The sequence below is a fragment of the Photinus pyralis genome, unplaced genomic scaffold, assembly GCF_008802855.1.
Source record: "Photinus pyralis isolate 1611_PpyrPB1 unplaced genomic scaffold, Ppyr1.3 Ppyr1.4_LG4, whole genome shotgun sequence".
Taxonomy (NCBI): Eukaryota; Metazoa; Arthropoda; class Insecta; order Coleoptera; family Lampyridae; genus Photinus; species Photinus pyralis.
The window spans coordinates 33,249,402-33,262,866 of NW_022170511.1; the positions used below are offsets into that span (position 1 = coordinate 33,249,402).

Genomic DNA, 13,465 nt, shown 5'->3' on the forward strand with positions numbered 1-13,465 from the left:
TAGTTCTTTAATCCGCCGCTAGAGTTTACTGTGTATAGTTTTCTGCACTTCCTTCTATTCCTTCTTCTTAAATTTTCTCTTACGCCTTCCCTGTGCGAGTTCCCTTCAGAGAATAGGTATATTGCCTTCACAGTGGTTAGTTGCAATATTATTTTTCTCAATACGCCATTACTGCTACTTGTCTACCTGTCTTTGTTATATCTTTTTGGAGTGCTTTCCTCTATTTATGATGTGTTGTGGCTGCTCCATTTAATACGCTTAGCGGATTTATATTTGCGAGTAATTAGTGTGAGAGGTACGTACGGATTATGATTCGGCATTATTCTTAATAAGGATAAAGTATAAGTATAAGTAAAATACAGAGTGGCCCAACGAGATGTATAAATTAAAAGTATTAAATTTAGAAATTTAGAAAAATCCTCGAACACGTAAATTTTGTATTCGAGGGGGATAACTTTTGGAATAGAAATCACGAACCCAAGTCTTCACCCCTCTACGTAGGGAGCTTAACCCCTAAAATTTTAAATGGAATCTTATGGCAGATGGCACATTATTGGAAAGCCAATGTAATCGTGATTACTAATCTGCTTTGCTTTTTAAATTCTATTGATTCGTTTCGGAGAACTGACAGGTTCACTTAAGTTTAACAAATTGCGTCAAAATAAAATTTTAATACAAGGTGACTTAGATCGCATGTGTTTTGGTTTAGAAAAAACCATTTCAAATGCGAATTATCTCCGAAACGAATCAATAGAATTTAAAAAGCAAAGCAGATAGTAGGTAATCACGATTAAATTGGCTTTCAAATAATGTGCCATTTGCCATAGGATTCCATTTAAAATTTTAGGGGTTAAGCTCTCTACGTAGAGGGGTGAAGACTTGGGTTCGTGATTTGTACTCCAAAAGTTGTCCCCCGCGAATACAAAATTGACGTGTTCGAGGATTTTTCGAAATTTCTAAATTTAATACCCTAAAAGCCCTCTGTATACTTCTCGTTGGGCCACTCTGTATGCTTCAGTGTTATAAAAAATTGAAATGGGCATCGGTCTTTAAGCCTAATTTACATTTGGCAAGTTTGCTGGCGGAAAGTACTGTCGGCCAGTAAACTTGCCAAATGTAAAGTACCTACAAAACACCTAGTTATTTTAATAGCTATAAGCGGGCCAGGTCTCATCAGTTAATGCTGATTTATGCACTCAACCCACTATGCACTTCCAAACCTCAAGCCTAAAACAGTATCCACACCAGGAACCCTCAGTAACAAAATTCGTTTGCGAAAAATTTCCCCAAAGCCTTGCACCTTTTTGTAAATTTCTTTTGTTGTCGAATCGATGTTATAAAAGAATGGTTTAACTAAAAAAATGTGTACTTACAAAGTGCCAAGTTTAGTTAGAGGATGGAGTGCTTCCGTTGGAATGTCTTTCAAACCACAGCTTTGCAGAACTCTGAAAACAATATATTCACTTATAAAAACCTATTTACGTATAATTGGTAAAGCGTTCGTACTAGCACGAATGCCTAAAGCGCGATATTCAACACGTAATGTCGTACACATTGTTAAAGTAGAGAATAACTGGTAACAGAGCTCGAGAATTGTCAAAATAACCATTAGGGCTCTGTTTCTATTCGAAAATAATTGTCACGTTTTAAATGACGACATCGGCGCATTTGATATACCGAGATAAAGTTTGTGATATCCGCAAGCCATGAAGCAATTCGCAGTTTACAACCGCCAAGTTAAAATTAATATTTATGTGTGTGGTAACTCGGAGAACATGGTTTTTACCGCGTTCGCCACATTCGATTTGATTTATGGGATGAGTTCCTCGCGTCAACAAATAGCGACTCTTTGTCCAAAATCAAGCTCTTGAATTACACGAATTAATGCGATCTTATATGACATCGTACTTAGACGTATTATTTATAACGTTGCGTCTTCGGCAAATGAAATATGTGGAAGCTGAAGAGGTACGAAGTTAAATTGTACAATAGAAATATCTGAAGAGTTTTCATGAAAACTTTACTAGCTACTTTGTATTTTTGATAAATGGCTTTAAGCACTCTTCGTTATTGTGTTGTGCCCAAAGGGAGCGCTACTTATGTAGGTTGACACGTGACACGAACAGCAGTATTTTAACAATTCGCTACTTTTTATAATTTATACGTACTTGTGTTTCACTTTTCTCTAATCACTACCACTGTTTACTAGTTCACTTGAGTATTGCTTTATTTTGTATTAATTCGGCCAATCCCATACAACGCCTGGCAATAAAATTTGCGATGAACTCGAAAAAATTTATTTAAATATCTCCAAACCTGTGAAATATTTAAATATTTTATAATTTCCTTAAACGTGCTGTGAAATTTGATGGCCATCTGGCACACTTCTAATGTATAGGCAGCCTATTGAAAAAAATTCCAGGAGCATTCCCCTAAAAGTAGTTCAACAAGGCAGAAGTGGGTCGGGACAGACGGACAGACGGGCAAAACGCAAAAAATAGTCCTATGAAAATACTCTAGCGTATTCATACTGTATAATTTCCCACGTGTCTCTGATATTGGAGGTATGTTAATCTGCGGGTTTGCATGGTGGAGGAGACTGCAAAGAAGGGTAGAAAACGAGATTTATTCAAGCGCACTAGATATTTAGAGGGGATGTTACGCAATCTCCAAAGAAACTCCCACTTAAAAGACTGACAATTTGTACCTGACGCAAGCTCGATGCAGCTTTTTGAAAATGTAAAAAAAAACGCAATTTTGAAATACCCGAGTGCGTCAGATTATTATACAGCCGATTTACTTTGATATCCTAGTAGTGCTGACCCCATAATCTGATGATAATTTAGAGAGATTCTCTTAATCTGACGGTTGGAAAAAACATTTTTTGAAGTGAAGCATTTTTGGAAAAGAGAAAAAGAACAAATGAGACAGACACATAAATAGAGCTCTACAAGCAGCACTTTATTAAGGTACTACAATGAAAGCAGGAGAAAGAGGAGGTGACAGAGGAGGTACGAAGAGAGGGGGTGCTAGGGAAGAGATTAAGCAGCAATTAAACAGACTGAAGAAAGGGATGAAATAAGAAATGACGCTTGGATTTTCCACACACATCGTTTTAAGCAGAAGCTGAGGATATTAATAAAAAAATATGGAAAGGAGGTGTAATACTGCCGATTCGCAAAAGAGATGGTAAAGGCTGTATGGATTAGAAATGGAAATAGAGGAGAATATAAGAGAAAATACAAATGGGATTCAGAAAATGGAGATCGATGGGAAAAAAAGCGAAAATATGATAGCGTTTTTCATGGATTTAAAGACAGTGTGGAAAGGGAAAAGGTGTAGAAAATAATGGGAAAATAGATAATAAATTAAAGAACAGAATCAAGGAATTATATGGAAAGACAAGAATGAGGGTAAGGATAGATGGGAAGGAGTCTGAAGTGTTCTGGACATTAAAAGGATTGAGACAGGGATGTCCACTTAGCCAAACATTTGTACATAGGAGATATAGAGCGAATATTATGACAGCGAAGTGGAGGAATCGTAGTAGGAAGAAGGAAGATATATGGGTCCTGGCATACGCTAAAGGGACAGCAGGAGAAAAACAGATGGAAGCAAATAATGGGAAAGAAATGGAATGGAATTAAATGTCGAAAAATTGAAGATGATAAGTAGGAAAGGAGAGGAAAGGATTGAAAGACAAAGTGGATTAGTGAAAGAATGTTTGTCACCAAGGATCACCACAAAAGGAAACGGGGAGGGGGGGGGGCAAAGAAAAAATATTATAACAGAAATGAATACGGAGGTCGAAAGGAGGTGAGAAATAGGAGAAAGAATGGCAGATGAACTTACAAAAAGGGAGATAGGTATACAAGCACAGCAACAGAGAGTGGAAATCAAGACCTCACAAGGAAACAGTAGGTACAAGGACCTGGCAAGGTAGGAGGAAAAGGAGGAAAAATATCATGATAATAGCAAGGTTTAAATGCGGAAACGAAGAGAAACAAAAGAAGTGAAGAAAAGCAGAAGAAAGGAAATGCAGCATTTCTGGAGAGAAAGAGGACATACCACATGCTATGGGCATGTAAAGAAGTGGAAAAAGCAAGGAAAGGAAAAGCAGGAGTGAAGTACCGGAAGAGAGAGGAAAAGGAGATGAATGGATGAGGATGATTTTAGAAAACAAGAGAAAACCACATAAATATTAGTTTTTTTGTAGTTGATTTATTGTAAATTGTACGATATTTCAGGAACGTCCATGAAGTTACAATCAAATACGTGACTAAAACTTGTGCGACCACCCTTAGGTTGCACTTGCCATCCCTAGTCACTATTTCCTAAAAAAGACGACTGCGTTTCGGTTTGTATAAGATTTTTTTTCAAAACTTGTAATAATCCTTTAAGATATAACATCCAAATTGCATTGAATACTATAAGAGGTCAACAAAAATTTTCTTGTAGGAACTTGAACAATTTAGTGTTTAGTTATAAAATGGCGCATACAGTAAATTAATATGACTATCAAAAGCGTATTTTTTGTTGTTAAATATTTGCGTTGACTTAGGAAGCTGCTCTGTCAAGAATTTAGCAACTGGTTTCTTCTTATGGACCCTAAACACATTCAATCAAAGAAGCAAAAATATTAGAACTGCTAAAAAAGTTACAATTGACATTTGGGAGGAAAATGTTCTATTTCCCATTATGTATAGTCGTTTCAAAAAGATAACAATAGAAATGGACAGGGTGGTTCAAATTCAAAGTTGCCCCAGTTTGTGAATAAAATAACACATTTGAAGTTTAAAAAAATCTTTGAAAATAACTGGCATTTCACTGAAAATGTCAAATTTGGATTTCATTTTCCCTAGCTGGAAATGGGTGGTTCTCACTCACACTTTCTATAGAAAGTTTTCTTCGGAGAATCTGAATCTGTTATTAGAATTTCTAGAACACGCTAGATGCAGAAGCTACCTACAGGTTACTATTTTCTTATTTTTTATGGACGCCATATTGGATTTTTATGGAATAAAACAGTGGACAAAAAAGTGTGACGCGTTATTGTCTTCTTTTTTTTGTCCTCTATCTCATTCCGTTAAAATCCAATAAGACGTCCATAAGAAATAAGAAAATAGTAGCATTATTATATAATTTTGATGAAATTTCTCGAAAAATTCCAGTGCTCACTGTATACGGGTAATATTTACAAAGTTTGATAACAATAAGGTGAAAACCTAGGTACACTGAAGTGAAACAAAGACGCTTTTGGAAATTATTTACACATGCATACATGGAGTACATCCATCCATATTTTGGGAAATGCAATGTTTTACTACTTTTCCAAGCATAATTGAGTTATAAAAGAACAAAGGATTTTGCGGGTTTTGCAAAATTGTACTTTTCCGATAAATTTTTGACTGTTGGTAAAATTGGCATGGAACATTTTGTTGTGCGTATAACAGCTGCTACAAAAATCAATAATATTCCGAACTGAAAATCGGTTTCACGAATGGCCGGAGAAACGTATGGCCAAAAGTGTTCACAGTACCCCCGCTTGAAACACGTGATACAAATCTTAAAAGATTGACTCAAGTATTTCAGTTAAATATTCCAGCATGAACTACCCAATTACCGTCCAGATAAAAATCTTTTGTATTAGAGGAGTCATGAGAGGATAGATTCTGGATGTGGATGTTTCATCTTACAGGAGTTATTTTCAGTAAAAAGGGAAAATGCGATAAACAACACCACAAAAAGGACATTGATTTTAAGGTGCTACTTGATACTAAAAGCCATTTTTAGCACCTATTTGAAAGAAATTAAGCTTACATACATTGCCAATTTAAGAATTTTTTTTTTCTAAAAGTATTATAAATCTAAATTTTTAGCGCATTTTTAAAATGAAAGTACGTATAGCTATTGTTGACACTTCGTCAGCCATTTTTAAGTTTTCCTAATTCTTAGTGGAGAGTGAACCTGAAATTTCGGAATGACGAAAATTGCAGTTTCCATTTTATCCGGCTACAAAGGCTAAAAACAACTCAAACGTTTACATTTTCTTGCTTACTGGTATATATGGTCTTTTCGTAAGAGAATTATTGCAATAAATGGATCCTTCACAAGATATCTTGGACATGATTATAAAGGAACACTATATAGAAATGAGCCTTGTCATTCACGCATGATCTTGAGATATTCCTTGTTTTATGTTATATAGCTTGTGGCTTGACAGAACTTCCGTAATATTGTGGGACTTCCGAAACCGGAATTCAAAGTCCATCATGCTGCCTCTGACGCTTCTTCCTCCCACAATAGCAGAAGCAAGTACAAATAATGTGCTCTTAGCGAAAATGTATGTACATATTACTTTCAACAACAATAATTGATGTTTGCAAACAATGCGTTAAATTGAACTACTTAAGACAAATGCATTACGCTGTCTGCATTCATTGAACTAATAAATCATACATCTGCTTTAAACAGTCTATCCCTAATAAATAACAGTAGCTTTCCAACTTGAGATAAATGAAATGGCTTTAAGCCAAAGCCGCGTAAAACACGTACAAGTTGCAAAACTTCCTTCCCTATACGCTATGACGTATTAGCTTGTGCAATAAAACTTGACCTTAATTAAATTGGGATCTCTAAAAAATAATTAGTTCGACACGCTTCTACTTACAATCGTTTTAATTGCAGATTCCCGGAGAGAGCTTTCGGATGAACGGAATCCAGTTTATTGTCGGTGAGGATTCTGTAACAAAATGCCTTCGTTAATTTCTATGGGCGCGTGCAAATCAAATTCGTTGTAACCTGTTTATTTTTTGGGCGATTAAAGTGATTTATGTAGCACGTGCCCGCTAAATCATAAGGTGGGTGGGTGGTTTACAAAAAAATGGTCGAACGCGATGAAAAGAAAGCAGGCGGAAGTACATCTAAAAATGACGTACAGAATTCGAATTAATGTGAATGGTAAAGTAGAATGTTGAAATGCTTCGCCCATTAGGCTAATAACAACCAAATAGCAGTTATTTGTATAATACTAAAGGATAGAGTAAACATCTTGTTATTGTCATCAGCAGCATATTGGAGTGATCCCAATTTATTTTATTTCCGCTTTGCTTTTTTTGCCATAAATATGTAATTTGCGCTTTGATCTGATCTGATTAAATATTAGCGTTGAATTGGATTTGGTCAGGCGTCAGTAATTTCCATAAACATGCCATTTCAGTCCCGAGCAATTAAAGTGTCGTGCAGTGTCACATACACGAAAACGTGATTTTCCATTATGTCCTGTTTACAAATTATAATTTCAATAATTGTGATGGAAATTTAAAACGCAATATGTGTATATCACTGGTTCAATACATTTTAACAGAACGCCGGCTATAACCAATGTGTAACATTTTTTTTGCTGGACATAAGTACATTACTAAAAATAAAAGCCTAACTACATTTTTAATAGTGCAGAAAATCGTAGATATGGAAAAACGTGAGAAAACGTTCGTGAAGTTGATTGTAAATTACACTTAACTTACACAATGTTGTTTATGCTATACCTACTTCACGCATTTCCCTTGATATTTCATGGAGCTGTTAGTTCTGCGATATTCGATTGAGTTTTATTAGTTCGTGTAAGTTTATACAAAACCGTCGTTTTTGCAATTGGGCCGAGAAAGTGGAAATACTGCAATATCCAATATTTAAGATCATTTTGTGAACATTTTAACTGTTAAAAATGCAAAAGGAGCAGGTTAAAAAAATTATAGATCAGAAGTATGGGAGAGGTTTAGGTTTTTTTTAAAATTTTGCTGTTTACTTTTAAAGCGACCGATTGTGCGTGGACTTTCCGACAAAGATCGTGGCAATTTTGAAGCTACTTTTCCACTAAATCACAACAGAAGGTTTCAGTAAGTAAGATATAGTGAAATTTTCTTGTTATGGGGCTAGTCGCCGGTATCTTTCTGGATTTTCACAAAAGAATTTTACAAGGAAAACTCCATTTCAGTAGTTCGCGATCTTTTATTATTCTACAATGCATAGGAAACCGTAAGACCGTGCAAAATACAGCCTGCATGAAAGGTGTAGATGCTCTCTCGAGAAAATTTTGACACCGTGACTGTCATGTGGGAAACCTTTATAGAAGCTGATGATATCGTACAAAAATCGAAATATAGGTCTACAAAATGAAGCCAAATAACTCGACGGATACAGAAATAGCATCAAAAGAGGAAAGTTCACAAACAATTTGTAATTTTTCTTGAAGAATTTATGGCATTGAATGCAGCTCTAAAATCTTAATTAACTAATCCGACCATAAATTAAAAAAAAAACCACATCAAAATGAAACGGTAACTTATTGCCCATTTTCCCCACATGAACAATAAACATGTCCGACATAAAGTTATTTTACGATTATTCCTACCTGTGAGTCGTATATTTAGAAATAATGCGCTTTCCATTATTTCAAAGTCTGAAGTTGCGAATAAATATCTCGGCGAGTATTACTTTTAACATATCATAAATAGGAACCGACAGTTACTAAAGATACGTTCCTTTATTTCGCTTTGCATGGAACACTACAGCCGTTATCGGTTATTTATTTACAGAACAAAGTTCTTTGTCAATATTTATTAAGCGTGTCTAGATGGTTATATTGGAACGAATGGTGGATTATACGGGAATAGAATAGGACTGTTGGCGATATTTGTCTAATAAAGTGTCATCCGATAAATAAGCGGCTTCTGTCCGTTTCGACGGTATTCTTTAATTTATGTTTAACACGCAATTTGGGATTTGTGTATTAGCGGATTAATCTATCGGCATTGCATTACGAATACTAATTTAAACGTCCCTTACATATTTATGCGTACTTTCGTATCAAATGCAGCAGTTAACTATGGAGGAGTTGCGTGCTAAAATTGCATTACAAATCTCGCCATAGTTAACGTTTTTTTCACAAATCTAGTTGTATCGAAAGTCCAGTATTTCCTTCCCAATTGTTTCTCTTGTATAATTCAGTGTTAAAAGAATATAATTCGGAATCATGTGTATTGCACGTGCATGCTCATATATAACGAGCCACGGAAAAGAAAGGAAACGTGCCGAGATGAACAATTTATTGAGCGAATTCGTCTCTCTTGATACTTAAAAGGGTGAAAAAGCTACAAATTTTCTATGCGTGTACCTATTATAGCGCTAACAAAACGAAAGTAAAAGGCTCTTCCGCACCCTTCACGCATCAATTTTCATGATCACATGCAACTTTAATCCAGATCGTGGATGCCTTCGCAAACTTCTTAAAGATTATTTTGTGGAGTATAAGCCGATAAAGAACCTTCATTTAAAATTAATTACGATAAAAGTCAAAGAACGCCTAAATTGTGATAGTCACAATTTGGCGGCATCCAAAACCATTTAGCTGTGCTAACATTGACCAAATTAAATTTACTTTTAATGAATTTTCCATTAACAATGGAACAATAAAGTAAAAATTTTTGCGTTTGATAAATTACACTCTCCTTCGCTTGTCAAGAAGGATTAATTTAAAAGTTTAAAGACACTTCATGGTAGGAGAATGATAATAATATTTATCAACACATCATCAAATTTAAAGTAGGTGATCGATTATAACTTATAAAGACATCGTTATCCTGTCAAATTCAGCTACAAAATAAACTTATTACTTAAATTCCGTCTACTGTCGTTCAAAGGGTTCTGGTAGGGCTTTGCTCTAATAATGTAGCGCAAAAACAACAGAAATTTTAGCTGTAAGGCTAAAGGAATGCCTCCAATATATTCGGAAGTCACTCATAAGCATAAAAAAATCTAAAATAGGTACGTAAATGCCATGGTCTTTTTTTAAATTTTAAACTAATTAATTAAGTTAATTAAGGTGAAGTGAAAAGTAAAGCCACTACTACTAACTGCCTAATTAGTAATCGAAAGGCGATATGATTCAATATGCATAATAATACGATATGGATGCGGCAATAGAAGAATGGATGCATAAGAAGTTGACGCTTGAAATTTTGCTGATGAATTTAAATAAAAATTTTTGGAAATTTGTTTTGTCAGTTTATTCTGATGGAAGTGATGTTCCCTTAAATACGGGAGACACCGTAAGGAGATGACGGCGGTTGTTAGTTCGCAACGGTAAACGTACATTTTTGTATGCTAAGTAGAGCAGTTTGATCTTAGTTGTTTTGTGTAAGACGCAGTTCGTTAGTTTCGAAATAAAGTGTGAAGCCGTCTTAATAAAAGATCTAAGGTATCGTCCAGTGAAGTTGTAAAGAGTTCGTGGAAAGTCTTTAATAACTGTTTGTCTGTATTCAGAAAACGTTAGTATGAGTGGGTTACAACCAAGCAGTTGTCTGCTGAGTGAAAGTTTCCACCGTCCGAGTAGCAGCCGAAAATCTTTTTCATCTTGTTTATCAAGCTAGTTCTCAGTAATTGGGTCTAGTTTATTAATAGTCGAGTTAACGAAGAATTTAACTTTTTTAGCACTATTCACAATCAGAAACGTTACTATACTACGGGAAAAATTAGTTTTAACATTTTTTTCACGATATTTACGATACTGTCAATTGTTTTTATTAAAAATTTAGTATCAACAATCTCTCCCGCAGTTGCTGTTAATAATTATTTATATTGTTTAAACAATAATAGCAATATCCAGCACACAACGTACCTAAAGGCCGTAGCGCATTTACTCGCGAAAGGGCGCGGCGCGGCGAAGCCCCTTTTTCGCTCACTTGAGGTACTGTTGATACTGTTTAATCTTTGAATGGATTGTAATCTTTCACGTTAAGTAGGTTTCTAATTTCTAAGCATGAAGTATAAAAAATAATCAATCCACTTACCCCAAAATGCGTTGGAACGTTGGAATTTCTTTTTTGAAGGTGGTATAAGAACGGATAAAACAATTAGGATAAACGTGAGGAATTGTTGTTGATTGATTATTGTCGAGACCAAGGGTGAAGTTTAATGAATTATTGCACAAATCACGATTCGAGACAAATTATGTATTGTAACCCTGATTGTAACTATCAAATGAATTTTCGTGAAATATGTATCTACGTCGCGTTCAAACAATACTTTTCTATCGAATGACACGGGAACAAACGCAACTTTTTGAAATTAATAATGCAGTGGCAGGTGCAGTCAAGGGTCTGCTTGAAGATGGAGACTTCTTCAACAAGTTGGTTACCAGTATTTCCGAGAAGATTTTTGAAAAGTTAAAAACCTACGTCGATGAAAAAGTGTGGGAAAAAACTACTGTGCTCAATCGTAAATTAGATAATTTAGAGCAGTATACCCGTAGAAATAATATTTTGATATTTGGCGTTCGGGAAGAAGATAACGAAGTTTTAACGGACAAGGTTATCTCACTATTGAATACAAGAATGGGTGTCAAGTTGGATAAAGGTGATATAGACCGCCTGCATCGATTTGGGAAGTTTGGGGACAAACCACGTCCGATTATAATTAAATTTAAAGGATATGAGCCTAAACAAGCCATCATTAGGAAACGGAAGCTTCTTAAGGGGACACCCGTCGTAATCAAGGAAGACCTAACTAAGGAACGACTATCCTTGTTTAGGGAGCTACTATCCAAGGTTGGGAACAAGAACTGCTGGTCCAGGGATGGCAAATTGTATTGTAAAATTAATAACCAAATACGGCTGATAACAACTGACGCTGATTTAAATGATGTTCCGAAGTTTAATTAGTTCATGTTTTCTCCTGTTTTGCGAATGTAATGTTAATTTAATTTAGATTACCTTGCCATATCTCACATTAAATTATGCAAACTTTTGCCGGAAAATTATTCTCATTTTTGATGGGCTAGAGCGCACACCTTATTTTATTATTATTTTTTTAATTTTTAAAGCGTAATTAATAAATTAAATTTTTTTTTCTTTTTGTGTATTGTCACCTTAATTAATTTATTTTGTTTTAGGCATGTCGCACAGGAATATAAAAATTGGGCATATAAATGTACGTTCATTAGTCCCTAAATTATCCGATGTAAAAGAGAAAATCTTCATGCATAATTTAGATATTTTGGCCATTTCGGAAACCTGGCTGACAAGTGAAATTAATTCTAACGTTTTGGAATTTGACAATTTTAAAATACTACGGAATGATCGTCCGACCAGGGGCGGCGGGGTCGCTTTGTACTATAAGCAAGGATTAAATATGACTTTAATAAAGACAGCTGGCAATATTGAAGAACTGTGGTGTTTGGTAAGCGGAAAAGGTGTTAAAATTGTTGTCGGTGTAGTTTATAGGCCTCCCAATCATGATTACAAAGGATTTGTAAACGAATTAGAAGATTCGATTCTTCTGTGCTCGTCATTGGCCGCCGATTTTGTTTGTTTAGGGGACTGTAATATTGACCTTTTAGATCTTGATCATCCAGCTACATCCCACCTAGCTAATTCTCTTGAGTCGTTTAATTTAAAGCAGTTAGTTTCTGAGCCTACTAGAATTGGTTTACACAAAGCTTCTTTATTGGATCTCATTATTGTCTCAGACGATTCAATTAATAAGCAGGAGTGGAGTAGCTGGTGCACACTTTTCTGATCATGAACTGATATTTTGCGATGTATTATTTCCCTCTACTCAAAAAGTGCCTACGATTCATACTTTTCGTAACTATAAACGCTTCAATAGTGTTTTGTTCTATGAAGAGTTGCATAACTTATCTCTTGAACGTTTGTACCAACTTGGCAATATCAATGACAAGATTCACTTTTTCAATAACTGCATAATTGCCTTATTTAATAAACATGCTCCCTGGTGTACAGTAGCGTTTTCCAGAAAACCATTACCCTGGCTAACAGACAATGTTAGGCTTTTAATGAATTTACGGGATAAAGCAAAAAATAGGCACACACATAATCCTTCTGGGGGAAGCTGGAATTATTATAAGCAACTGCGAAATATGACTAACAATGCAATTAAATCTGAAAAGCGAGCCTATTTTAAGTTCATTGCTCAAACAAAAAATTCCAAACAATTATGGTCCGAACTCAAACGATTGCATATAAAGGATTGCCGTAAAAATGACTTTAGTAATCTTCAACTAGATGCTGATGCAATTAATGATCACTTTGTTTTAAATACGCCAGATTTACCTATTGATCAGGAAGTTCTGAATCACTACAAATTTAATTGCGTTGTGCAGTCTAAGCTTAATTTTAACCTTGTTGATCAAGAAGCTATTCTCAAAATTATAAATTCGCTTCAAGGCAATTCGATGGGTATTGATGGCATCAATCTGGAGATGATTAAGTTATGCTGCCCATATATTGTACCTTACGTCACCCACATTGTTAATTGTTGTTTAGCTGATTCTATTTTTCCGGAAGAGTGGAAAATTGCTTTAGTTACACCGGTTCCGAAAGTCAAAGCACCCGAGATGATGAATGATTTTAGACCGATCAGCATCTTACCGACGATCTCAAAAATT

At 35.2% G+C, this 13,465-nt stretch overlaps 2 protein-coding genes across 2 annotated transcripts in view; one reads left to right on the top strand and one right to left on the bottom strand.

Moving 5' to 3' along the window:
• The window catches only part of LOC116168647 (leucine-rich repeat-containing G-protein coupled receptor 4-like), a 35,821-nt gene extending 27,388 nt beyond the window's left edge, over window positions 1–8,433 (bottom strand). Inside the window, exons 1-3 of the mRNA XM_031484582.1 lie at window positions 8,414–8,433; window positions 6,671–6,742; window positions 1,374–1,445 (exon numbers count right to left, since the gene is read on the bottom strand). The gene's annotated coding sequence lies outside the window, so the exon portion shown is untranslated. The remainder of the gene's footprint in view (window positions 1–1,373; window positions 1,446–6,670; window positions 6,743–8,413) is intronic.
• Window positions 8,434–11,096: 2,663 nt separating this feature from the next.
• LOC116169091 lies at window positions 11,097–11,720 on the top strand. The gene has a single exon (XM_031485118.1). It carries the CDS (start codon window positions 11,097–11,099, stop codon window positions 11,718–11,720), a length of 624 nt encoding a protein of 207 aa, XP_031340978.1.
• Window positions 11,721–13,465: the final 1,745 nt, after the last annotated feature.

Coding starts and splice junctions, on each gene's coding strand:
- LOC116169091 (XM_031485118.1), top strand. CDS start 11,097: ATGACACGGGAACAAACGCAACTTTTTGAAATTAATAATGCAGTGGCA.